Source organism: Theropithecus gelada, chromosome 2 (genome assembly GCF_003255815.1).
Source record: "Theropithecus gelada isolate Dixy chromosome 2, Tgel_1.0, whole genome shotgun sequence".
Taxonomy (NCBI): Eukaryota; Metazoa; Chordata; class Mammalia; order Primates; family Cercopithecidae; genus Theropithecus; species Theropithecus gelada.
In genome coordinates this window covers 101,828,544-101,853,895 of record NC_037669.1, presented here as the reverse complement: position 1 = coordinate 101,853,895, position 25,352 = coordinate 101,828,544, and the positions used below count along the sequence as shown (strand labels likewise).

The 25,352-nt window shown below is 39.3% G+C and overlaps 1 protein-coding gene and 2 pseudogenes across 2 annotated transcripts in view; 1 reads left to right on the top strand and 2 right to left on the bottom strand.

The window, feature by feature from the left end:
• Positions 1–23,776, top strand: part of EXOG (exo/endonuclease G) — a 28,564-nt gene extending 4,788 nt beyond the window's left edge. For both annotated transcript variants that reach the window (XM_025377747.1, XM_025377748.1), the window contains 4 exons: positions 222–361; positions 2,492–2,568; positions 5,674–5,788; positions 21,432–23,776. In XM_025377747.1, coding sequence (XP_025233532.1) covers positions 222–361; positions 2,492–2,568; positions 5,674–5,788; positions 21,432–21,875 — 776 coding nt within the window. In that variant the 3' untranslated portion in view covers positions 21,876–23,776. The remainder of the gene's footprint in view (positions 1–221; positions 362–2,491; positions 2,569–5,673; positions 5,789–21,431) is intronic.
• Positions 13,005–13,445, bottom strand: LOC112618357 (annotated as a pseudogene).
• A 489-nt stretch (positions 23,777–24,265) lies between the features above and the next one.
• On the bottom strand, positions 24,266–24,784 carry LOC112619656 (annotated as a pseudogene).
• Between the last annotated feature and the right edge of the window lie 568 nt (positions 24,785–25,352).

Below are 25,352 nucleotides of genomic sequence, written 5' to 3'. Positions count from 1 at the left end.
GAGATAGCTACACTGTATGAAAAGCATTCTTTCCTAGACTAGTACTTTCTAAATTCAGATGAAGTATCTGAACTATCCCAGGAACTTGAGACATGCATGCAGTCCCTAATATTAATTGCTTGAAGAGATACCAGCCAGTAGCAGCCAGCTTGCCTTGCTTAGAGAATCTTGAGGGACATTTGTCTACTGATAACATACCCATTTTGTGTGTTTTTCTTCAGGTGATGCAGACAGAAAGCATTGTAAATTTAAGCCTGATCCCAATATCCCTCCAACCTTCAGTGCCTTCAATGAAGATTATGTTGGAAGTGGGTGGTCACGAGGACACATGGCTCCAGCAGGAAATAACAAATTTTCAAGTGTAGGCATACTTTGGGGGAGGGATGGGAATATGGGGCTGATGTTATACATACAACAGGAATTAGAGATTAAAAACCTAGGAGCTAAACCTTAAAACTTGAGAATTTCCATACTCTTATTTTTCTTCCTGACTTTATTTCTCTTCTTTCAATCACATGCTGAGACATTTTTAAACAGGTTGAATGAGGAAAACTAAGTGGTATATGAAGGGAACTGGAAAGCCACTGGGAGCTGAAGCTACTCACTTTTTTTTTTTTTTTTTTTGAGACAGAGTCTCACTCACTCGGTTGCCCAGGTCAGAACACAGTGGCTTGATCTCGGTGCACTGCAACCTCTGCCTCCCAGGTTCAAGCAATTCTTGTGCCTCAGCCTCCTGAGTAGCTGGGATTACAGGTGTGCATCACCATGCTCAGCTAATTTTTGTTTGTTTGTTTATTTATTTTTTGAGATGGAGTCTTTCTCTCTCTTGCCCAGGCTGGAGTGCAATGGCACGATCTCAGCTCACTGCAAACTCTGCCTCCCGGGTTCAAGTGATTCTTCTGCCTCAGCCTCCCAAGTAGCTGGGATTACAGGTGCCCGCCACCACACCCAGCTAATTTTTGTATTTTTAGTAGAGACGGGGGGTTTCGCCACGTTGGCCAGGCTGGTCTCAAACTCCTGACCTCAGGTGATCCACCCACCTCGGCCTCCCAAAGTGCTGGGATTACAGGCGTGAGCCACTGTGCTCAGCTACTCACTTATTTTTAGTTAGTTAATTAGAGACAGAGTCTCGCTTTGATGCCCAGGCTGAAGTACAGTGGTGGAATCATAGCTCAATGTAGTCTTGAACTCCTAGGCTTATATGGTTCTCTTTCCTCAGCTTCCCGAGTAACTAGGACTACAGTCATGTGCCACCATGCATGGCTAATTTATTTTGAAAAATGCTTTTAATTTGCAGAAAATTTGTAGAAATTCATAGAAAAGGTGAAAAAATAATACAACAAACATATTGATACATTTACGTATACATATGTAAATTCTGCAACATTGACAAAGTTGCAGACATAATGTTTTATTTCTAAATAGATTGCTCAGGAGTGTGCATCATCTAAGAATAAGGATGTTTGTATATATGAATATAATATATATAAATACAAGTATATCAAGAAGTGTATACTAATACATTTTTATATATTTGTGCAGTAATATTATCTAAAATACAATGTATAGTCAGCTTTCCCACATGGTCCTAATTATGTCCTTTATAGCTTTTCTGATTCAGTATTCAATCATGAATCATGCATTATATTTAGTTATCATATTTCTTTAGTCTTCTTTAATCTAGAATGCTTTTCCTGCCAAAAAGTGGAGGAGTGTCTTTCATGATATTGACATTCGTTATGTGAACTATTGGTGATTATGTCATTAAGATAGTAATTCTCTACCTTGGACACTCATTATAATCACCTGGAGAAGTTTTCACAATCCTGATGCCCAGATCTGAACCTCATACTTATAAAATTGGAATATCTCAGGGATGAGACCCAGGCATCAATGTCAATATTTTTAAAGCTTCCAAGATTTTTCCAGTGTGCACCCAAGATTGAGAGTGACTGCTTGAAGAGAAGGTACTTGTAGCATTGGCAGTTAGTATAGATCAGTGAAGAAATTACAGTGAGGTAGAGCCTTGGGTATTTGGGTCAGAAATGTGAAGTGAATGAACACATAGTGGCCAGATATTCAGAAGAACAAGGACGTTTTCTCTGCCACTTTTGAACTAGTGTGTTTGTACTGTACTAAAATAACTTTTGTGAAAATTGATCTCTGTTGAGAAACTCTGCCAGAGGCTTAAAACCAGAATTTGCCCTTAAGCTTTGTGTTGGAAATATTTAGTTCTTAGAATTCACGTTATAGGTTTGGATTTTATCATTGATAAGCATAGCTAACTGCTTACTTTGTAGTCCTCATTTTGAATAATTATTATAAGAGCTTTCTGTCCTGGAATAATTATGGCTTTCATTTATTGAAACAAGTAGTCAATAATTGCCTAGCACTAATGTATAAATAGGAAACTTTTTGTGTGTCTTTTTAATAAAATGTATTTTAAAGAGGAAACATCTCAGTGCAAGTTACTATGTTTCTTTCTTTACAGAAAGCCATGGCTGAAACCTTTTACCTTTCTAACATTGTGCCTCAGGATTTTGATAATAATTCTGGATATTGGAACAGGTGAGGGATGAGAGTTTTAAAAACATGATTCTGTGGAAGATAAATGAAGTGACAGGAGAATGTACTAATGTGCCTATTAGCTGTTTCTGTCTTTATTTTTCAAAAGCTAAGCCTCTGAAGGTAAGTACTTTGGGCCAGTTTTCTCTGCTGTATTTTGGGAGTACAATCTTCTACAGAAGACCAGACTTCAAAACATAGCCTGCTTTTTTGATCATGTTTGCCACTATTCAAAAGTCAAGTTTCAAAAGAAATGACTCAAAATAATAATCTTAGTAATTGAGGCAGCATCTTTTTTGAGTATGTTCAGTGAACACTATTATTTTCTCTTGTATTCCAATATTTCTTAGCTTTTTTAAAAAAACAGTTTTGTATTTCAAGAGCTCCTAAGCTTTAGGCCAGGGTCTGTGTTTCATGTTTATAGTCTCAGCATTTTGAGAGGCCGAGGCAGGAGGATTGCTTGAGCAGGAGTTGAGACTGACCTGGAACATACTGAAGCCTTGTCTCTACTAAAAATTTAAAAAATGAACCAAGTGTGTTGGTCCATGCCTGTAATCCCAGCTACTCAGGAGGCTGAGGTGGAACAATCACTTGAGCCCAGGAGGTTGAGGCTATAGTGAGTGGTAATTGTGCCTCTGCACTCCAGCCTAGACAACAGAGCAAGACCCTATCTCAAAAAAAAAAAAAAAGTTCCTGAACTTGAAAAAAAGTTGGGGCATAGTTTAATATAACTATTAACCAGTTTTTTTTTGTTGTTTTTTTTTTTCCCCCGAGGCAAAGTCTCACCTTGTTGCCCGGGCTGGTGTGCAATGGCACGATCTCAGTTCGCTATAACCTCCGCTTCCCGGGTTCAAGCGATTCTCCTGCCTCAGCCTGCCGAGTAGCTGGGATTACAGGCACACACCACCACACCTGGCTAATTTTTGTATTTTTAGCAGACATGGGGTTTCACTATGTTGGCCAGGCTAGTCTCGAACTGCTGACCTCGTGATTTGCCCACCTTGGCCTTCCAAAGTGCTGCGATTACAGGCATGAGCCACCACGCCTGACCACTATTAACCAGTTTTTGATAGAACCTAACTATAAAATAATCTGGGCCTTCTACATTTTTCTGACACTGTCAGGTGGTTTCTTTATGCATCTAAAACTAACAGTTTGAGGTTCTTTCAGGCTGTTGTGTTTTTCCCCATATAGTACTTTGTGGTTTAAAATAATGAAGAGAGCACCCTGCACCAACGAGAGACTTCAGCAGTTATCAGTCATGGCGACATTTGTTTCATCCACATACCATCACTTTGACACACTCAGATTATTTTTAGCAGATTACAGATATTTTATCCATAAATGTTTTGTTATATATATTTAGAATATAAGGATTCTTTTAAAATATAACCACAGTATTATTAATGCCCTTAAAGAATTTAACAATAATTCTTTATTACCAATTTTATAGTCAGTTCAAATTTTCTTGGTTGTCTTTGATTTTTTGTTGTTGGTTGGTTTGAATCAGGATTCAAACAAGATAGACACAAAAATTTGGTTGATATATCTCTTTAGTTCCTATTAATCTGTAAGTTTCCCTTTCTTTCCTCCCCCCTCCCCATTCAAATTATCTGTTGAAGATCTAGGATGTTTGTCCTAGAATTTCCTTTCCATATTCTGGATTTGCTGATTGCATACCTGTGGAAGCATTTAACATTTTCTTTTCCCAAGAGATAAATTTCTGGGAGGAAAACTTTACCTTGTAATTGGGCATATATATATGCTATTAAAAATAATGTAAAAAAATTTTTTTAAGGCCAGTCAAGTGAAGCAGTGGGAGTAGAGAAGGAACAAGGAAGTATATAACTGGTTGTGAACAATTAGTTGTAAACCACTGCACTTATACCAGCCTATAAAAATAATTGGATTTTACTTTTTGGATAAGAAACTGAGGAATGAGGAAATGCATTGTTATCTCTCATTTAGAAATCTCTTCCAACTGGGCCAGGCGCAGTGGCTCATGCCTGTAATGCCAGCACTTTGGGAAGCCGAGGTGGGCAGATCGCCTGAGGTCAGGAGTTAGAGACCAGTTTAGGCAACGTGGCGAAACCATGTGTCTACTAAAAATAAAAAAAAATTAGCCAGGTGTGATGGCACACACTTAAAATCCCGGCTACTCAGGAGGCTGAGGCAGGAGAATCGCTTAAACCCAGGAGACGGAGGTTGCAGTGAGCTGAGCCTTAGTGACAGAGTGAGTGAGACTCCGTCTCAAAAAAAAAAAAAAAAAAAAAAAATCTTCCAACTGCAGTGTAAGAAAGTACATATTAAAACTGCTTGCCATTTGGGCGCCTGTAATCCCAGCTACTCGGGAGATTGAGGCAGGAGAATCACTTGGACCCAGGAGGTTGAGGTTGCAGTGAGCTGAGATTGGACCATTGCACTCCAGCCTGAGCGGCAGAGTGAGACTCCGTCTCAAAAAAAGAAAAAAGAAAAAAAAATACTTGCCATTTTTATCTGGTAAATTGACAAAAACAGTTTTTAAATGATAAATCCCAGCATTATAAAGATTGTTGTGAAACTGCTGTTGTATTTTGGAGCTTATAGAGTAAATTGATATAGCCCTATTAAAAATGTTAGTTTTACATATGATGACGAGTTAAAATAAATACATTCAGTAATTCTGGTCCTTGAAATTTATCTGAAGGAATTGATACAGTGTTGCATTATTTAAGAAATGTTAACAGAAGCCCAACTGTCCTGCAAGAGGAATGGTTAAATAAAGTATATCATCTTGTTGGAATGATATATAATTCTTGAAAGCTGGTTGGGAATTATGGCATAAAAAAAGTTTTAAGTTCATGAAATTTGAATTCCAGAATGTACGCTGAGTGCACATGAAGAAAAATGTGGACAGTTTTGTTAGTGTATGTGATTTTTAAGGTTTTTCTGTGCAGTAAGCAAACTGGGACAATAATTGTTTGTATGCTTATAATGTTTTGTGCTATGTTCTTGTTAATTTCTCAAATGCAGTTTTTCTTGGTATCTTTCGTAGGGATTGATATGATTTGCTGCTATCTTACACGTATATGTGTGAGAATATCATACTTTTTTTGATTTGTTTTTCAGAATAGAAATGTACTGTCGAGAACTGACAGAAAGGTTTGAAGATGTTTGGGTGGTATCTGGGCCTTTGACGTTACCTCAGACTAGAAGCGATGGAAAAAAAGTAGTTAGTTACCAGGTAAGGATGTTTAACAGTCAGGTTTATGTTATCTGTATGATATTATAATCTCACTTTGCATCCTGCTTTTTATTTTTATCATTTAAAAAATTTTGCATTCTACTTTTTAATTTCACTTATTCAACAATATTTATTGAACACCTATTAGGAGTGATAGGCATAGAGCATATAGTGATGAATAAAAGCAACTATTGACTTCAAGGAACTCACAGTTTAGAGTGGAAGACAGATGTTAACAATTACATTAAAGTGTGACATGCTGTAATAGAGATAAACACGGTGTGGTCTTGTGAAAGGACTGATGGGCTCTACTCATATGGGTCAGGAATGCTTAAAAGAGGAAGTGATATTGAGCTATACCTTGACAGTTAAGAGTCAGAAGTGGACCCTGAGGATTCCAGAGGTTGGAGCAGGATGAGCACAGGACATTTGTGGTCAACATCAGGGTTTTGGGATTTATATATCATTCATAAAGTTTGGAGCTTATGGTGCAAAACAGTGTGGGTGGCTCAAGGGGGATGAAGAGTTCTGTAACAACTGGTGGATGGGTGAGATAATACACGACTTTCTATTCTATGATGAAGACTTGGTTTTTAATTTTTAGGCACTAAGAAGTCATAGATTTGTTTTAAGCCTGGGATAAATGTGATATTTGGGTTTTATAAAAAATATTCTGGCAGCAGCATGTAAAGGGATAGGTGGGAAAAGGGAGCATTTAAAGGAGAGATTGGAGGCAAGGAGATGAGTTAAGACATACAAGCTGTTGGAGTGAGCAATAATAGAGGAACACAGGAAAGAGTAACCATGAGTAAATAACTTGTTTGAGTAAGGAAGAGGGAGAAGTTCCAGATAACAACCAGATTGCAGGCCTGGTGCAGTGGCTCACCTGTAATCCCAGCACTTTGGGAGGCTGAGGCGGGCAGATCACGAGGTCAGGAGTTCGAGACCAGCCTTGCCAATATGGTGAAACCCCATCTCTACGAAAAATACAAAAATTAGCTGGGTGTGGTGGCACGTGCCTGTAGTCCCAGCTACTTGGGAGTCTGAGGCAGAAGAATCGCTTGAACCCAGGAGGCGGAGGTTGCAGTGAGCCGAGATTGCGCCGCTGCACTCCAGCCTGGGCAACAGAGCAAGACTGTCTCAAAAAAAAAAAAAAATAAAATAAAATAAAAACAACCAGATTACAGTGTTACAGTGAGTTGAATAAATGGGAAGAAAAGCTTTCCTTCTAGAAGTTTCTTTTTTTTAATATGCAAAATACGTGAGCACTTTTAAGACTGAAAGAGAGATTAAAGATAGGAGAGTGTAATTAGTGGTGTGAGAGCTTCAGACATCTAATGTTGCTGGGAAATTCTTAGCTAGCCTTCCATATTGGTAGTTTACAAAGTGGTATACCTGAAGAGGAGTAAGCCAAGGAAGTGCTCAGACAAATGGTGGGTGAGGATATGTCAGAAGGACATGTGAATCAGCTTGAAGGAGCTCCCATTTACCGTATCTGGTGCTATTGAATATCAAAATAAAATGGATTATAAACCTATTGAATTAAATAAGAATCCATACTCAATAAATATGTAAATATATAGGGTGTAAAGAAAAGCTTCGGCTTACCATAGAATGTCAATTAATAAATTTGCAAGAATGAAAGAGTTATACAAATCATTTTGCACACATCACCATAATTGATTCAGGCAAGAATCATCACTAGCTAAAACTAGTGAGTGAATGTTTTGTGAGGAATACAGTATTTACATAGTCTGAAAGTATCTCCTCATAAATTATTTATTAATCACAAAGTAAAAAGTAACTTTACAGTGAAGAAACATCCCTGTACCCAAGCGATCAAGTTTAGTATTGCTAGTGATGGGACTTAGTGATACGCTGTACTTCCTAGTGTGATGCACTGAGCAGGATAAAATATCAGGCATACCCCAATTGAGGGACATTCTGTGAAACAGCTGACTTCTACTTTACAAAAGTGTTGGTGTCATAAAAGACAAAGGCTGAGAAACTATCTGTTCTAGATTAATGGATTAAAGAGTCATGCAAACAAAATACAGAGTATGATCTTAGATTAGATCCTAGACCAGAAAAAAGTTGCTAAAAAGGATGTTATTGGGAGAATTGGCAACATTCAAGGTCTGTAAATTAGATAATTGTGTATTTTCAGTATTAAATTTCCTGATTTTTAAAATTGTTCTGTGATTAAGTAAATATCTTTGCTCTTAGGAAGTTATATTCTGAAGTGTTTAGAAGTAAAAGGGTGTGTCTGTGACTTTTAAAAAGCTTGGGGAAAATAGAGTGATAAAGCAAATAGAACAAAAGGTTAACAATTGGTAAATCTGATCGAAGGATATAAAGGAAGGAGTTCTTTGTGCTGTTCTTACAAATCCTAAGCTTTGAATTAATTCAGAATTTAAAAATTATATATTAAATATTATATAGATATTTAAATAAAATATTAAAAGATATATTAAAATAGTTTATCGGTGAAATGATACTCAAGCATGTTCAAGCTAGCCTTGAAGAGTTTCAAAAGACCTCTCACCTCTCCTCACCCTGTTTAGTGTCATAATGATCAGTCGTGTGAGGTCAGTGAAGATCAGCTTCCTGAAGAGTATACTTTGAGTAATAGTCTTGTTTCTTGTTTTTATTTTAAAGGCTTGCTGGTCTTAGGTATTCTCTTTCAGATTCTGGGCTTCTTAGCTCATATCGTTAGTTTTCCATATGTCTGTTAATTTATAGGACCTATCCATGCTCACACTGGCAAATCTTTAATTCGGTAAATCATCAGTGCAGCAAATCTTCAAGTACCTGTCATGTGGGAGGAAGGTATACAGAACTGTAAATGGCATGCCCCAAACTTATATTCTTGATTACTTTCTTCCTCTCCTGTATTTCACATCCTGGCAGTCATCTCTCACTCTTAATTACTTTGAACCAGTAACTTTTATTAATTCTCTTTTTTAAAAATAACTTTTACTTAGACATACTGAAGCTCTGAACACCTGCAGTATTGCAGAGGCCTCTAATGAGTTTCTCTGCTTCCAGTTGCATTGGCTACCAGTCTATCTGGAGTACAGAAACCATGACAGAGAAAGTATACGTTGTTACTTTCCTAATCCTCAGAACCATAGAAAAGAATAACATTAAAAGAAGAGAAAAGGGAACTTCATTTATACTGAAATTGGGGAGTGTTCACAGTCCGGTATCAAGGAATTTTTCAAATAATATCTGCAAGATAAAGTGAAATTTGGACCAAATTATAAAGGATGTTAATTTGACATGTCTCCTCTTATCAAAGCATGGGACAGGGTACTAGAATTGGTAAGGAAATTCAGACCTACCGGTAGCAGACTGCAGAAGAAATTTCTGGTGTTTAACTTGGAGTTTATCCCTTTACCTTGCAATAGTAGGAAAGGCAGGGTGGTTATAGTTATATATTTCATGTCAGATCTGGCCTTGTATCTTTGCTTTGATACTTGCTTGCATGTGGTCCTGGGAAAATGACCTAACTTCTGTAAAGTTCAGTTTTATCTGTGATATTTGGATAGTAGTAGTGTTTACCTCACTGAGTTGCTAGTATCATTGTTAGCTTGGTAGTTATCACATAGGAAATGTTCAGTAAATATTAGCTACTATTACTCCCTTGGAGGCTAACATAAGAATGAAGACCAGTGTTTTTTGTATTCTTTGGTGCATGTACTCATAAACCTATGATTTCTAAGATTCTTTTTTATTTCTCCTTTCTTATCCACAGAAGCCCAAAGCTCAGGTGCCTCTTTATTAATTTTAAAGCACAATCTTTGTAGTCTTCTAAGTAGAGATAATGCTTTTGAGTTTGTGAGTTCATGTTATGTTAGGACTTGTGAAATTAGATACTTTATATTAAACATGGTTTAGTCTTGATGCTTTTTTTTCGCTCATGGCATTAAAGTCATAATTGGCAAACTATCTTTCCTTGAATTTAAACTTTAAAAATTTTTTAAATTATGCAATTATATGTGCATAATGGTAAAAGTGCTAAATGTTAAAACATGATTGTGGAAGTATATGACATTGTAATGAAATTTAAACAGTACAAAGCAGGATGAAAAGGTGAAGTCTCACTTATACTCCTTATCCCACTGTCCAGTTTTTATTTGTTCTGGTGCTTATTTCTATATCTCAGAATAATGAGCACTAAAATATATTTTTAACTTGTGACTTGTCACTTATTAACAGTTAATTTATCTCCATAAAATTATGAAATTTATTAAGTTTACTTCTTGTACTGCACCATACTCTGCTAGTCATATATACTTAGTTCTTCTGTTGGTAAACTTTGCATCATATACTTTACATAATATCCTTAAACCTTTAATCTTGATCTATCATTTATACTGGTCAAGGTTTGTAGCATTTACATTTATGTTTGCTAATGATAATGTAGTCTGAGTTTTGCCTATAGCAGGGTTTGTAAACTGAGGCCTCTTATGGCAAGTCCAGCCCGTAGAGGTATTTTATTTGGCTCATGTTATATATATATATATATATATATATATATATATATATATTTTTTTTTTAAGTTTTTCGTAGAGATAGGGTCTTCCTCTGTGTCCTAGGCTGGAGTGCAGTGACACGATTGTAGCTCACTATAACCTTTATCTTCTGGGCTTAAGAGATCCTCCCACCTCAGCCTACCAAGTAGCTACGACTACAGGCATGCACCACCACACCCAGCTAATTTTTAAGTTTTTGTGTTGTAGAGATGGGGGTCTCACTGTGTTGCCCCAGCTGGCCTTAAACTCCTGGCCTCAAGTAATCCTCCCACCTCCACCCCTCAAAGGGCTGGAATTAAAGGCGTGAGCCACCAACCTGACTATATGTTATTTTTTAATTAGTTGATAATGTTTAATAATTGGGAGATTTCACATAAATCCAGATTTTAGCCTCTCTTAAATCAGATGACTCCATAACAATTGGCATATACTCCCATAGGCAACCAGTTTACTAGACAAGAGTATCAACCTTTCCTTAGATTGAACACACATCTTCAATTCACCGTAGTCTTTACCTGCCCGATTTTACTCATTTACATTTCCTGTCTAGCCCTTGTTGGTCTTTCAGTTTGTAATCCAAGATCTATTGGAAAATATTTAACCAACATTTATATTATTATAAGTGTGTAAGTAGTATGTTTGGACCTATAAGGAAGTAGATGTAATTCTACATCATTAAATCTGTGCCACTTGAGAGGAGAAGTATTACCACAAACAACGGAAAAACTGAGAAGTGGAAGGTAAGGGTGGCAGTGTATTATAATTGCTCTTTTTAAAAATGGAATATGTTTTTACTTTCTAATTCAGATAATTTAGGTCATTTAAGCATATCATCATATGATTTTTTAAAAAGGTAAGTTAGTTTTTTCTTGAAGATATATTCTTGGAGCCCTCTGACTTTCTGTTTTAATTTGAATTACTTGTTTCCTCCCTCCATCCCTTTCTCCTTCATTCCCTTCTTTCCTTCCTTTTATTCAACAGAGACTTAACTAAGCTTTTACTAGGTACCTGGTGCTGTTCTGAGTGCTTCTGATACAGCAGTAAACAAGGCAGAAAAGAGTACCCTCATGGAGCATGCATTATAGTGGAGGAGATATATAGTAAGTAAAATGCCACGTAGAAAAATAAAGCACGGTAAAGGATTGTATTAGGGTGGGAAAGAAAGACAAGGGGAAGTGAGATAGGACAGAAGCCTAAGTGAAGTGAGGGAGCAAGCCGTATGAAGTTTTTCAGCTAGAGAAGGTGCAGATACACGGATGAAACTGAGGTTGGCACATTCAAGTGCTCTGCTCAGTGTGACTAGAGCAGCGTAAGCACGAGGAGGAGAAGAAAGTAAATTATAGAGGGGGGCGATGGCAAGAAATGTGGATTGTATTAAGTGAGATGGGACATTTACAGTGTTTTGATCAGGTTAGTAGCATAATCTGGTTTACATTTTTAAAGCACACACTGGCTTCTTGTGAAGAACAGAAGAAAGTGTGGAAACTGGAAGGCCAGTTAAGAGACTAATGAAATTGTCTACATGAGAAATAATAACTTGAGTAGGAAGGTGATGTTAGAAATGGTGAGAAGTGGTCTGATTTAGGATGTGCTTGGAAGTGATCAGCACACCAATGATGTTGAAAGCTATGATGAGATTATATATGTGAGTATAGACAGGAGAGAACAATCGATTGAATTCTGAACCCTGGAGCACTTGGACATTTAGAGGTCAAGAAGAGGAAGATCCAGCAAAAGAGTCAGAGCAGCAGCCTTTAAGGTAGGAGAAAAACTAGGGGAGAGTGATGTTCCAGAAGCCAAGTGAAGAAAGCATTTCAAGGAGGCAATGATCAGTTGAGAACTGATCATTTGCAATCCCAGTAAGCTTTTTTAGTTTTAAGTTATCTATGTATCTGTCCTTCTGTTTCTTATTATACTCCTAGCGTGGGTCCTTAAATTCCTTTTTCCTCTTAAATATTATCTTAAATCCCTCTTTTCCACCCTCCTCCCAACCCCTCACTTTTTTTTTTTTTTTAAGACAGAGTTTTACTCTGTCACCCAGGCTGGAGTGCAGTGGTGCGACCTTGGCTCACTGCAGCCTCCAGCTCCCAGGTTTAAGCAATTCTCCTGCCTCAGCCTCCTGAATAACTGGGATTACAGGCACCTGCCACCATGTTTGGCTAATGTTTTGTATTTTTAGTAGAGACGGGGTTTCACCATGTTGACCAGGCTCGTCTTGAACTCCTGACTGCAAGTGATCTGCCCACCTTAGCCTCCCAAAGTGCTGGGATTACAGGCATGAGTCACTGCACCTGGCTACCCTTTTTTATAGATAACTTTTTTTGCTTTGGTGGAGTATATCCTCAAATTTTTTCTGGAAGAGTCAATGGATGATAACCTTTCTGAGTCCTTGCTTGTCTGAAAATGTCCTAAAACTCTGAAGATGGGTTCAGGAATCTTTATGTATGACAAGTTCTCTAGGGTAGTTTTATGTATAGCACCATTCTTTTATTTTTATTTTATTTTAATGAGGATGATCCCTTTATTTGACTTGAGGATGGAGAAGAAGAGGATTATGAGGTCACAGGAATGTCTCATGGGGAATTACCCAAAACTGGTAACACCAGGCACTCTGCCAGGAGGACTCTCTGGAAGGGGCAGCCAGCTCACAGATGCCCTGGATCCCTGGAGGCCAGTCATTAAAAAGTTATGACCATCCCTTTCTTGCCAGTCTGCCAGGGCTCCAAGCGGGGGAAAGTGGAAAATTATCTGGTCCTGGCCCAGGGCCAGCTCCTCAGTGAGGAACTCGAAGAAGTGGGTGCTGTGGCTGCGGTTCTCCTTAGTGGTGTCCATCACGCTGGTGGAGGAGATGAACAGCTGCGCCCAGGGCTCAGTGGACCTACTCAGCACCATGGTCAGGCCCGCCACACCCATCATGTTCACATGCTGCCCTCGTCCTGTGCTCCCTGGCCTGTGCTCCCATCCTTGGGTTTGCCCAGGATGGAGGCCGTGGCACAGAGCCATTTCTCCAGCCCTGCAGGCACTTGGTTGGCAGGCAAGTTCGTGTCTAGCTCTAGGAAGGGTATGAGCCGCGGAGAGAGAGAGACCCATTCTTTTAGAGAGTATTTTTCTATCCTCATGTGAAGGCAAAACAAAGGCCTGCTACTTTTGTGAGTTGCACGATAATTCTGCAGATGAATTTTTTTCAGTCACACACTTTGATTTTGATACCCTTTATTTGCTGGAGTACTGCTTAAGGGGTGGCAAAAATATTAATGTCAGCTTTGGCTTTTTCCTGTTTGTTTTATCTTAGCAATGTTATCACATCCATCTTTCATCTTCCATAAGTTCACGGTAGTTCTTAGTCTACTAATGCACTACTCTGTCATTTGTCAGAACTTCTATACCTTTTTACTGCCATTTCATATATTTATATGGAATGTGTATACGGATATCAATATGTGTGTGTGTGTGTGTATAAGTATTTTCCTTTTAATTTGCAGAGGAGAGAACCAAAAACCCATGTTCAGATTGCCTTTTTTAACTGGAAACGCTACTTTAATCTCTATTTATTAGTTTTTTGCAAAGCAGGTTGATTTTTTTTTTGTCTTTGCTTTTAGCAGGTTAATATTTCTTAATGTTTTATTTGGAAATAATTTCAAATTTATAGAAAGATTGTAAGAACAATAAAAAGAACTCCCCTGTATCTTTCACCTAGATTTACTAATTGTTAACATTTTGCCACATTTATGCTCCCCTATATAGATAGGCATACACCTGTTTTTATTTTCTGAACCGTTCGAGTTAGTTGCAAATATCTTGTTCCTTTCCTCCTAAGCATTCTGTCATGTAACCACAGAATAATTATCAAATTCATGAAAGAACATATGGAAATATTATCTAACATTTAGTCCATATTCAAATTTTACAAATTACCCAATAATATCCTTTATACTTTTTTTTTTCTTTTTCCGATTTGGTATCCAGCCAGGATTGAGCGTTGCATTTAATTATCATGTCTCTGTAGTCTCCTTTAATCTGAACTAGCTTCTGACTCAGCCTTTTGTCTTGAATGACTTTGATATTTTTGAAGAGTATGGGCCAGTTGTTTTACAGTGTGTCCCTCCTTTGGGTTTGTCTGCTGTTTGCTCATGATTCGTTTTGTTTTTGGCAGAATGTAGCAGCAGTGATCTTGTGTCCTTCTCAGTGCATCGCATCAGGAGGTGCATAATATCAGTTTCTCTGGTTATTGATGATTTTAACTTTACTTGGTTAAGGTGGTGTCTACCAGGTTTCTTCACCATTTCCCCCTTTGGAATTTGTAAGTAATCTGTGGAAATACTTTGAGGTGATGTAAGCATCTTTTTCCTCTTCAAACTTTCACTCAATAGTTTTAGTATCCATTGATATTTCTTGCCTGAATTAGTTATTACTATGATAGTTGCTAAATGTTGACTTTCTAATTCTTACTCCTTCATTTATTAGTTGACATTCCACTGTTAGAGCTTCTCATTATCAGTGTAGACTCACAGATTTATTTTTATTCAAAGAGTTTTAATGTTTACTGTGATTGTTCATTTTGATGCTCAAATTGCCCCAGATTTAGCCAGTGGGAGCTCCTTCAAGTGTGTCCTGTGTCCTTTTGATGCATCATTTTTTAGCATTTCCTGCTTTCTGGCATAAGGCTATGTATGTTCCATGTTCATCTTGGCCATCGGCCATTTCTCCAAGGAGCACTGGATCCTTTTGGTGGGGACTGATGTTTAGAAACCAAGATCTGGACAGCAATTCAGATTGATTCTTGAGTGCTCGCTCTGCTGTTTGGTTTGTCAGGTATGTTCACCACATTTGTTTTTAATCTTTTGTGGTAGATGGAGAGAGCCCCAAAGCTCATAGTACATGAATTCTATTGCCTTTAGTGGCTCACCGTTGAGAAGGCCTTTCTCCTCTGCTTTCTGTGTTCTTGTATTTCAAAACAGGGATTGACAGACACTGTTCGTTAGGAAAGCAGTTCACTGTGTTTGTGTGTTGTGTATGTATATGTAAAGTTGAGTATTGACTCCAGGAATCCATATTTCTGGAGAAGCATATGGTTTTTCAGTTTTCTCAGAAGCATATCAAACTGACGTCTACTTTTATATATTTTTGTGTTTCACTAACAAATATCTCCATAATAATACTGCTTTTGTTAGATTTGGCATTATATTTCAAATCAAACTTTATTTCAGGTAGAATTTTAAACCTAAAAATCTTTGGTGTATCTATTAGATGAAAGCAAAATATAGTTTGTTAGTAAAATAAATTGGAAAAATTGTCTTGAAATTCTTGCCGATTTAAGAATTTAGTGGGGCCAAAATTTTTATATATATGCATACACTTGTATCTATAAACTTGGGAGAATTTGGTTAAGAGATACAGACGTGTGAGGTCTACCTAGGCAAGGTGAAGAGATGAGAAGAGATAGGATATGTGCTGAGAAAACAGTTAAGTTAGAGCATTCATGTAGGGAAGGAGACAAAAATAAAAGGAAAGTTTGGGGCCTGGTGGCAGAAACTTCAAATGACCAGTTAAAAAGTTCAGGCGAGAATTTCAAGATAATTTTCTAGCAAGCAGGGCCTTTGAAAAGCAGGCAATTAATTGTAAAACAAATATGGATAAAATGATGTCCTTTTATTCTTCTGGGAAAGGGGACACAGCATTGCCCAGTGCTAGAGACTGGTCTGTTTCTCTCAAGCAATGAATAATTTGAATCATGAATTCTCGCTTCCAAGGCAGGGTCTTACAATTATGTACAGCAATTCAGAATGCTTGGAAAGTGTTTTGTTTTCTCAGATCTACCATTTAATATTTACTGCTTGCTTACAACTATACTTGGAACCTTATTTTAGGAGGTTGTACCCAATAAAAGGGCTTATTTAGTTTTCTATCCAGGCAATGAAGCATATATGTGTTTTTACTTTGGAGGAAGTAAAGCACATAAACTGGCATTTCTTGAGAGCTAGGTATACCAGCCAGTATGTAAATAGCTTTATATATGCATCTCATTCAATCTTCACTACACCCTTACAAAAAAAGTAGTGACCATTTTCTTTTATAGACAAGGAAATCAAGACTTTAAGGATCGAGTCTGAGGCATATAGCTTATAATTGTCAAAGAGGGTATCCAAACATGAGTCTGTCTGACAATTGCCAGTCATTTACAGTGTTACTCTTTGAAGCACTCAAGTTTATAGTAAATGAATTGCTGTGCTGTTCATATATACAAAAGCTTAAGGTTAGCAGATAATAAAAGATGGTGTGGATGGAGAGAGGAGTTACAAGTGATACTTGCTAGCATGCAAAAATAACAGAAAATGGGCTAAGAGGAGGATTCCTTACAGCCAGGCAGAAATGTCTGTTAGAATATGTAGGAAAGGATCACATCATCATAGAACTTGAGTGAATATGAGCCTAAGGGAAGATTCGTAGCAGTGATTTTATCAGAAGTGAGTCATCTGACAGTTCTAATCAGAATCACCCCCTTTATTATAGCTGAGGTCATCCCTCTGCTTTCTCTGATGTTCCTGTTTCAAGAAGAGGTTGATTCCAGACAAGTGAAACATACCTGAAGATTCTGGTTTGGACATTATAAATGGTCTGACAAGAAAGTGAGCTTCAGATTTTAGAACTCAGTGATGGTGGTAATGTTAGAAATATTTAACAATCTGTGTTCTTTTATAACAGCGATTTGCAAACTTCCACTATACTAACCCTAAAGGGGAGGAAATTGAAAATGCCCTCAGGAGTCTTGAGACATCACTTGAAGTGATATGGGAGTAATAATTTTTTTAAGTCTCTTGGTTTATATTTAGGGAAAGCTTTTGTTCATTTCCATATCTATTTGTTTTAATGAAAGTTAAATTATTTTACTGATTGTCTCTCTACCCTCACCCTAAATCTTCAAGTACCATTGACAGCCTAGAAAGAGGGTACTTGTTTTACTCTTAGTAGGCTCCTACCCTTTGACCTGGAACAGGTACCCCAGTGTGAGAAGTACTGTCTTCCAGGGTTTGTGCTGCCACAGGCATCTGCTGAGGCTTTATAGTTAACACAGGGGGCGACCACATTCTTGTTGACTTTACCACACTTTGTGACTCCCTCACTTTTCATGTTCCTTCTCCCCCTCAGGTTCGGATTTGTTGTTTATCAAACTCCCATGGTTTCTTTCTTTGACTTGATTGGCATGACTTTTTAAGGGCTTGGTCTCTTGATCTGTTCCTCTAGTTTTATTTTTGGAGTTTCTTTTTTTGTCTTACCAGGGGACTGTAACCAAATATATCTATCTGATTCTAGCAGGTACATATTTTTTCCTCTTGATGCTGCTTAATATTTTATTGGAGGCACAGTTACAGTATGTATGACCTTACAAATGGCAGGCTTAATGTGGTATTGTTTGTTTTGGATCTCTTCTGGGGCTGGGTGGTGGTGGCAAATTGTCATTTCTGTCTCTTGGATGGAAGGAAAGAAGCTCAGGTCAGCATATAAGAAAACTAGCTTCAGGTTGCAAATGAGTGCCAGCTTATGTATTGTATTTTCTAGTTAACTCCCAGTTGACTTCCAGTTTTTGCTACAGTCTTGAGTAGAGTTCAGTGCTTCCTGGGAATTTAACAGCAGCAAGGGTTTCCTTTGCAAGATATTTTTATACCTAAATCTTACATGAAAAGGGTTGTTTGCTGACTCACTAATTAACTAGACTTGGTTTATGTTAAGCCTTTGAGTCCTTTGTTACGGACATCATTTGTGCCCAAGTTGCTTTCTCCTCCTGAAACCCCATTGCTGACCTGTAACTAGTCTAATCTTGCTTGATTATATGTTCCCCCTGCCCACCCCTCTGTAAAACCATCTTTTGTACCAAATGCTGTTGTATCTTTTGAATGATGTCCATACAAAAATAGCTTTTTACAAGATCTTGTAGATTTTGAAATTTTTTTAACTAACCTGTCATTGTACCTTCATAACCATTCTATGAGAGAGGCATTTATAAAATATAAATAACAGTCCACCCATGGGGATGGCTGCTATGTATTTTATAAATGAAGAAACAAGAAATGGGTGGACGTGACTTGCAGCTTAGTGGCAAAGCCAGTTTTGACCAGGTCTCTGGGCTTCCAGTCCACCGAAGCTCTAGTAGTGTTTAGAAACATTTTTGGAAGTCTCCAATTTTTCCAAAAGTAGAAAAAATTTATTATGTAGGTTGAGTTGTCTTTAAAGAAGACAGCTCTAAAATATTTCAAGATTGATTGTTTAAAAAAATTATCTTAAATTCAAGGAAGAAACAGTGGGTTTTTCTGAATATCCTACTAGGACCTGTCCCTATATTAGACAGATTAAAGATGTTTGCTTCCTAAGAACAAAGCAGGCTGAATCAGAAAAGAGATCAGTGAGTGGCTAAGTTTTTATTTTTCTCCTTAGTTCTAGGGATAGTATTTTACCCCCTTGAAATATTGTGAGAAGGTCATGGGTAGAAGGATCACACCTGTGGTTCCTAATAGGAATTTCTGTTTCCATGAGGTTTCTCAAAAGTAGAATCAAGGTCCTCTAGCAATCGTAAGAGTTTTTAAACACCTGTAGAAATGGTACATTTGCATAAAGCAAAGCTGTAGAACTTAAAATGTCCAACGTCTTTACTTTTGGCTGGAATTTTACAAGTCTGATTAGAAGCTCTGCGTGGCAGCCATGGGCATGTTAATTATATTTGAAAATTGCCGTTTGTAGACAAGGAGTCCATGAGGAGAGAAAATCAAGTGAATGTTCTTGAACTGTACTGCAGTGATGGGGAATGTCCACGTGGTGGCACCAAGACTTTGTTTAACTGTTGGATTCCTAGCTAGCACCTGGAATACTTGAAGCCCCTTTTACCTTCTCCCTCTTCGCAAACTATGGCTCAGCTGCATCTGTGCCCTGAATTCTGGTCCCCAGCTTCCCCTGAATCCCCTTAGAGCTGTTATTTGGGCTTTGTATTGGCACCTAACCACATTCTACCTGTAGTGAAAGCTGTAAGTCTTGGTTCCCACTCTAGGTGGTAAGTTTCTTGAGTGGAGGCACCAGCTGCATCTACTTGAAAGCATATTCTTTTCTGTATTTCCAGCAATGCCAGGCATAGGACCTCTGAGTTGCATTGTTGAATTAACATCTTTTGGTGATTTGTGAGTTAATTGTGGACTTCCATAGGGTTCTCCCGCAGTATATTTTTTGCTTTGAAGAGTATGTTTATCTTCCCAGGTGCATAAATGAATTTTTGGGGTGAAATGGAGATTTTATGTCTGTAGTTTGTATAGTTTCATAGACTTTACACCACACCCTGACCAACCACTTTCAGTAACTTTGAAGACAGTTGGTTATGGAAATCATTCCCGTGCATGGGTCTTCCCTGAAGCTCTGCAGTTGGTCTTGGCAGTGGGACCTTCATGTGTGACAGACAGCAGATGGTCATGGAGTCCCCAGTCTGTGTGCCATGTAGGTAGGAGCTTGAAAAAAGCCGAAAAGAAACTTCCTTTGTAACTGTCATGTCTCTGCCTTATTTGGGCTCCCAAGAAGGAATCTTGCTGCAGGCAGAGCTGTCTGATCGGGAAAGAAAACTGACTCTTACCAGGGAAGGGCCCGGGAGGGGCAGTAATACCAATGAGCATATTTTAGTTGTTTTATGTCAGTTATTGGGGACCATTAAGTAAATAGATGTTGAGTATTTTCTTTTTCAAAAAAGGCTTTTTGTTTTGTTTTGAGATGGAGTTTCACTCTTGTTGCCCAGGCTGGAGTACAATGTTATAATCGCGGCTCACTGCAACCTCCACCTCCTGGGTTCAAGCAATTCTCTTGCCTCAGCCTCCCGAGTAGCTGGGTTTACAGGTATGCGCCACCATGCCCAGCTAATTTTGTATTTTTAGTAGAGATGGGGTTTCTCCATATTGGTCAGGTTGGTCTCAAACTCCCGACCTCAGGGGATCTGCCTGCCTTGGCCTCCCAAAGTGCTGGGATTACAGGCGTGAGCCACCGCACCCAGCCGAGATGCCAATTGGAAGGAAATTTGAAAAGGTTTGGTAATAATGTTATTTCATTAATTTCAGCCAAACCACACAACTAATTTATCTTATCTAGGCCTGACCCTGGCTCTGGCTTCTTCATTGTGTAGATACCTTTCTAAAGTGTTTGATATGACAGCATATTTAGAAGTTCTTTGATCACAAGCCCAAGGATGTGCAAAACTCAGAGCAAACAGCATTTACATTTATGTAATTTAATTTTAAAAATTAGCCCTAATTGAGGTGATCCTGGAGATGGTAATGTTGACTTGACACCTGGCTGCTTCTCTAAGGGCTATTTAGTTCTCTAGTGAATTTCATAAACTAAGGCTATGTTTTTATTTCTAGAGCTGGGAGTACCCAAGCTAGCAGTTTTGACCTTTGAATGTTTGGAGCACCAGAAGTTCTGATTATGAGATGAAGAGAAAATGACAGCTTTTCTTGTCTATTAAAAAACCAGGACTCACTCATGGCATTCCTTTGTCCTTTGTCCTACAAACAGAATGGAGACTGTGACCCCTGATCTTTGGGTTGGCATTATTTTATTTTTCGAGATGGAGTCTTGCTCCGTCAGCCAGGCTGGAGTGCAGTGGTGCAATCTCGGCTCACTCCAACCTCCCCCTCCTGGGTTCAAGCAATTCTCCTGCTTTAGCCTCCCAAGTAGCTGGGATTACAGGTGCCTGCCACCACGCCCAGCTAATTTTTGTGTTTCTTTTTTAGTAGAGATAGGCTTTCACCATGTTGGCCAGGCTGGTCTTGAACTCCTGACCTCAAGTGATCCGCCCGCCTTGGCCTCCCAAAGTGCTGGGATTACAGGTATGAGCCACCGTGCCTCACCTGGGGTTATATTATTTTAAAGAATGTGATCAGAATTGACCTGTTAGATACTCATCTTCTATGTGAATCTCTGTATCAGTTTATTATGTTTGGCAGTTGAATGTAAATTCATTAGAACAGAGTCGGATGGCTTATAAGTACATTTCAGCAATGCGTTAAATAAGTTTTTCAGAAAAATTTACGAACTGTTAGCACAAATTGGCATCACTAATATGGCTGCTTTGTTTTTAGGTGATTGGTGAGGACAACGTGGCAGTCCCCTCACACCTTTATAAGGTAATCCTGGCCCGCAGAAGCTCAGTATCTACCGAACCACTGGCACTAGGGGCCTTTGTGGTACCTAATGAAGCCATCGGCTTCCAGCCTCAGTTAACTGAATTCCAAGTGAGCCTCCAGGACCTAGAGAAGTTGTCAGGACTGGTGTTTTTTCCTCATTTGGATAGAACTAGAGATATCCAGAATATCTGCTCTGTGGACACCTGTAAGCTTCTGGATTTCCAGGAGTTCACCTTGTACTTGAGTACAAGAAAGATTGAAGGAGCCCGATCAGTGCTCAGACTGGAAAAGATCATGGAAAACTTGAAGAATGCAGGGATTGAACCAGATGATTACTTCATGAGTCGCTATGAGAAGAAGCTAGAGGAACTCAAAGCTAAGGAGCAGTCAGGAACCTAGACAAGAAAGCCATCCTTGTTTTTATCTCAAGATGTGTCATACCGTCTGTAATGAAGCAAGCATGCCCTCTTTAGGCTAACATAGTTTAGTGGCTTTGCTTTTTGCTTTTTAAAAAATTTTTCTCTTTAAGAGATGTCTCACTGTGTCATCCAGGCTGGAGTGCAGTGGTGGAATCATAGCTCCCTATAGACTTGAACTTCTGGGCTTAAGCAATCCTCCTGCCTCTGCCCCCTGAGCAGCTGAGACTACAGGCACACACCATCACCCTCAGCTACTAGTGGCTTTGCTTTAAAGAAACAAATGGAATCCTAAATTTACAACTAAAAATTCTCCCAAAAGATGAAAGATCACAGTGTTTTTGTCAGTATTATATTTGACTCAGGAACTAATGATTAAGGGAGCTTTGACACCTGCAGATGGAGGACTGATCTTGTGTCAAGTTAACAGGAACACTGCCCACAGATGACACTGCATTTGTATCCCGCTGGATGTAGAGTATTGGGAAGGCATTTGTTCAGTTTCATACCTCCAAACCATGCATTGTCTTTGATGTATCTGCCCAGCCTTCTCAGAACTCAGTGTTGTACATTTTTCCCCCTAGGACCTGAATTGGTCTTGGAGGTGGCTTTTAGAAATCATCTATGTAGTTCCTGTCCACATGGCACTGTATATTTGTTTCTTCTTTCTCCTCTCATGAATCTGCCCTTTTTTCTACTTCAGTCTATATAGAAGTACTCAGCAACTAGTTTCTGCTGAGTAGATTTATTCTATATACTAGGCTCAGTGCTTTACATGTGTTGTCTCACAATGACCCTCTGAGGTAAATACCACTATCTCCATTTTACCTGAGAGAAAATTGACGCTTAGAGAGCTTAGTGTCTTACCCGAGTTTCACTTTTCCAAAGTAGTCATCCACAAAGTATGAGGCAGACAGATCTAAGAGAAGAAAGACAGCTGAGGTAGATTCAGATTTTTTCTGACATGGATGATGGCTTTTTACTCAGAAATATATACCTATTTCCATGAGTATTTGTGGGCCCAAGGCATGCTTGGTGAGAAGAGTCTGGTTTCTCATCTGCTATGCAAGCCAAAGGGACTTTAATGTTCTTTGAACTGAACCCTCCTTAGCTCTTTGGAAAGAGACAGTCAGGAGTATTTGGGAATTAGAGGGCAATATTTTGTGGGGTTTATTAGAGCCCATGCTTGCTTCCAGAGATGCAGTTCTTTTAGTGACCAGATACTGCCAAACTGATGTGTTCTTGCTTTCCAGGTGAGCTTTTTGTTCTTAAGATTAAGAAACCTAAGAAGGGTCTATGACCAGGCATGGTGGCTCAGGCCCGTAATCTCAGCACTTTGGGAAATCGAGGTGGGTGGATTGCTTGAGCCCAGGAGTTTGAGACTAGCCTGAGCAATATAATGAAACCCTGTCTTTTCAAAAAAATACAAAAATTAGCTGGGCGTGGTGGTGCACACCTGTAGTCCCAGCTACTCGGGAGACTGAGATGGGAGGATTGCTTGAGCCTGGCAGGTCGAGGCTGCGATGGGACATGGTCATGCCACTGGACTCCAGCCTGGGCCACAGAGGGAGACCCACAAAATCACCAGCTTATTATTTGCTTCCTCTGTGCCTGCTTGTCTAGCATAGTGGGCCAAAGGTCCAAAGGCATTTAGCATTCCTGAGGGAAATTGTGGCTGTTTTTCTGAGCCAGATCTCTTGATTTGGGTTTACCTGGAGTCCTTTCGTGGACTATCCTGAGCATTGTCAGTAAAATGTCTTGGGGCATAAAAGCTTGTCTGAATCTGTCAGGCCATTCCGAGTGGTATTACAAGAAAGATTATTGTGGTGTGTTTGTTCTAAGAGAAGTGCCAAGGCTTTAAGATAAAGATAAGATAATAATGATTGACCTTGTTCTGCTCTTTTATTTGGGTAAAAAAGAAAAGTTGAGGGGTCAGAACACAGTAGCCTGATTCGTACCATTCTGTTTTATCACACTGTTCCCCATTAGCTTGTGCCAGTTCTCCTCTTCTCGGGGATGTAGAGCCAAAATGTCACTGTGACCAAACAATCTGTTATTTTTTCTCCTCAATGGAGAGGTGATGGTGTGGCCTGGGTGTTTCTCCAGGAGTGTAAGTGGGCAGCTCTGTGGGATAAGTTCTAGGTACCTACTGCCCATCTCTAGAGGCGGGCCCCCAACTTCCTTCCCCTGTTGCTATGCTCTGTTCTGCCAACCTGCATTGCCAGCAGCCTTGGAGTTACTTCTCATGCTTTTCTTGCTCCTGCCTCTTCACCTAGATGGTAGAATCTCTAATTTTAGATCAATGAAGTTTTTTTTTTCCCCCCGGGGCGTTCCTGAGTTTATTTGGGGCACACCGAAGCGAAGGCCTTGCACCTAGAAGAAGGTGTTGGGTCTCTTGGTGGCGAAGCATGGCTTGTGCTGATAGTGTAGGACCCAGTGGGGCAGCAGGAACTTGATCTTGGAGTCATGGAACTGCTTGACAGCTGGCCGGTGGCACTTGCTGGCTGTGGTCTCCTCCACCTTCATGGTCTGGATGGAGTGGGCCTAGGCATGGTGCCAGGCGCCCATGTCTCGGTAGCAATGGATGACAGCACCTGCAGTGGTCAGGTCCCTGTATTCCCGGCACATGGGTGCTGCTCAGGGTGTTATAGCGCAGCCAGATGCCGAAGTTCTTCACCCACAGGGGGCATTTCTCAAACACCTGCCCACAGTAACGATCTACCCTGAAGACTTCATCTTTAACTGAGATACCAAGTACCAGAAGCAGGACTTGGCAATGACATGATTAGATGCAAAGATTTGCATGTGGTAGAGGGTTGGTGTGTGGCATTTGGGGGTGGGCAGGCAGCGACCCCCCACCTTGTACTCTCATAGTGTGCCCGAGGCCTTCATGGCATCCTCTCCACCCTCGCTGCCACCTGCAAAAGGACAGATCAATACAGTTTCTTAGGTTTTTATTTATTTTGAAAGATGTTGCCTGGTCATTGTGAAAAATGGAGGTAAGAGGTTGTAATACAAAGTTGCAGTCTGCCAGTCCTCATTTTTATTTATATTTATTTATTTATGTGATTGACGAATCCGACAGCCTTTGGAAAAGTTTGTTAGTGTGTAACAATGGTGTTTGAATTGTCTCAACGCTTTCATTAAGAGTTCCCCCAACCAAACTTGAAATGTAAATAATTGGTTAGAGGTTAGCATTTTCCTCCTGTCATACTGCTTCAGCCCTCAGTGTGACTGTTGATCATCCTGGACTCAGATACAGCATAGGCTGAGCCTGAGATTCTGCCTGTCTGTTCTCTTTTCCCTCAGACAGTCCCTGGTCTGAGGGAAAGCAGCTGCGGAGGAAGTGCAGTCCGGACAGGCTCTTCTGCTGGAAACCTACATCCCAAGTTTCTCTCCGCCCTCAGTTTTATCTTTATTGTGAAATTCCAAACTCTGGTCTCTGAATTAAGGCTCTTGC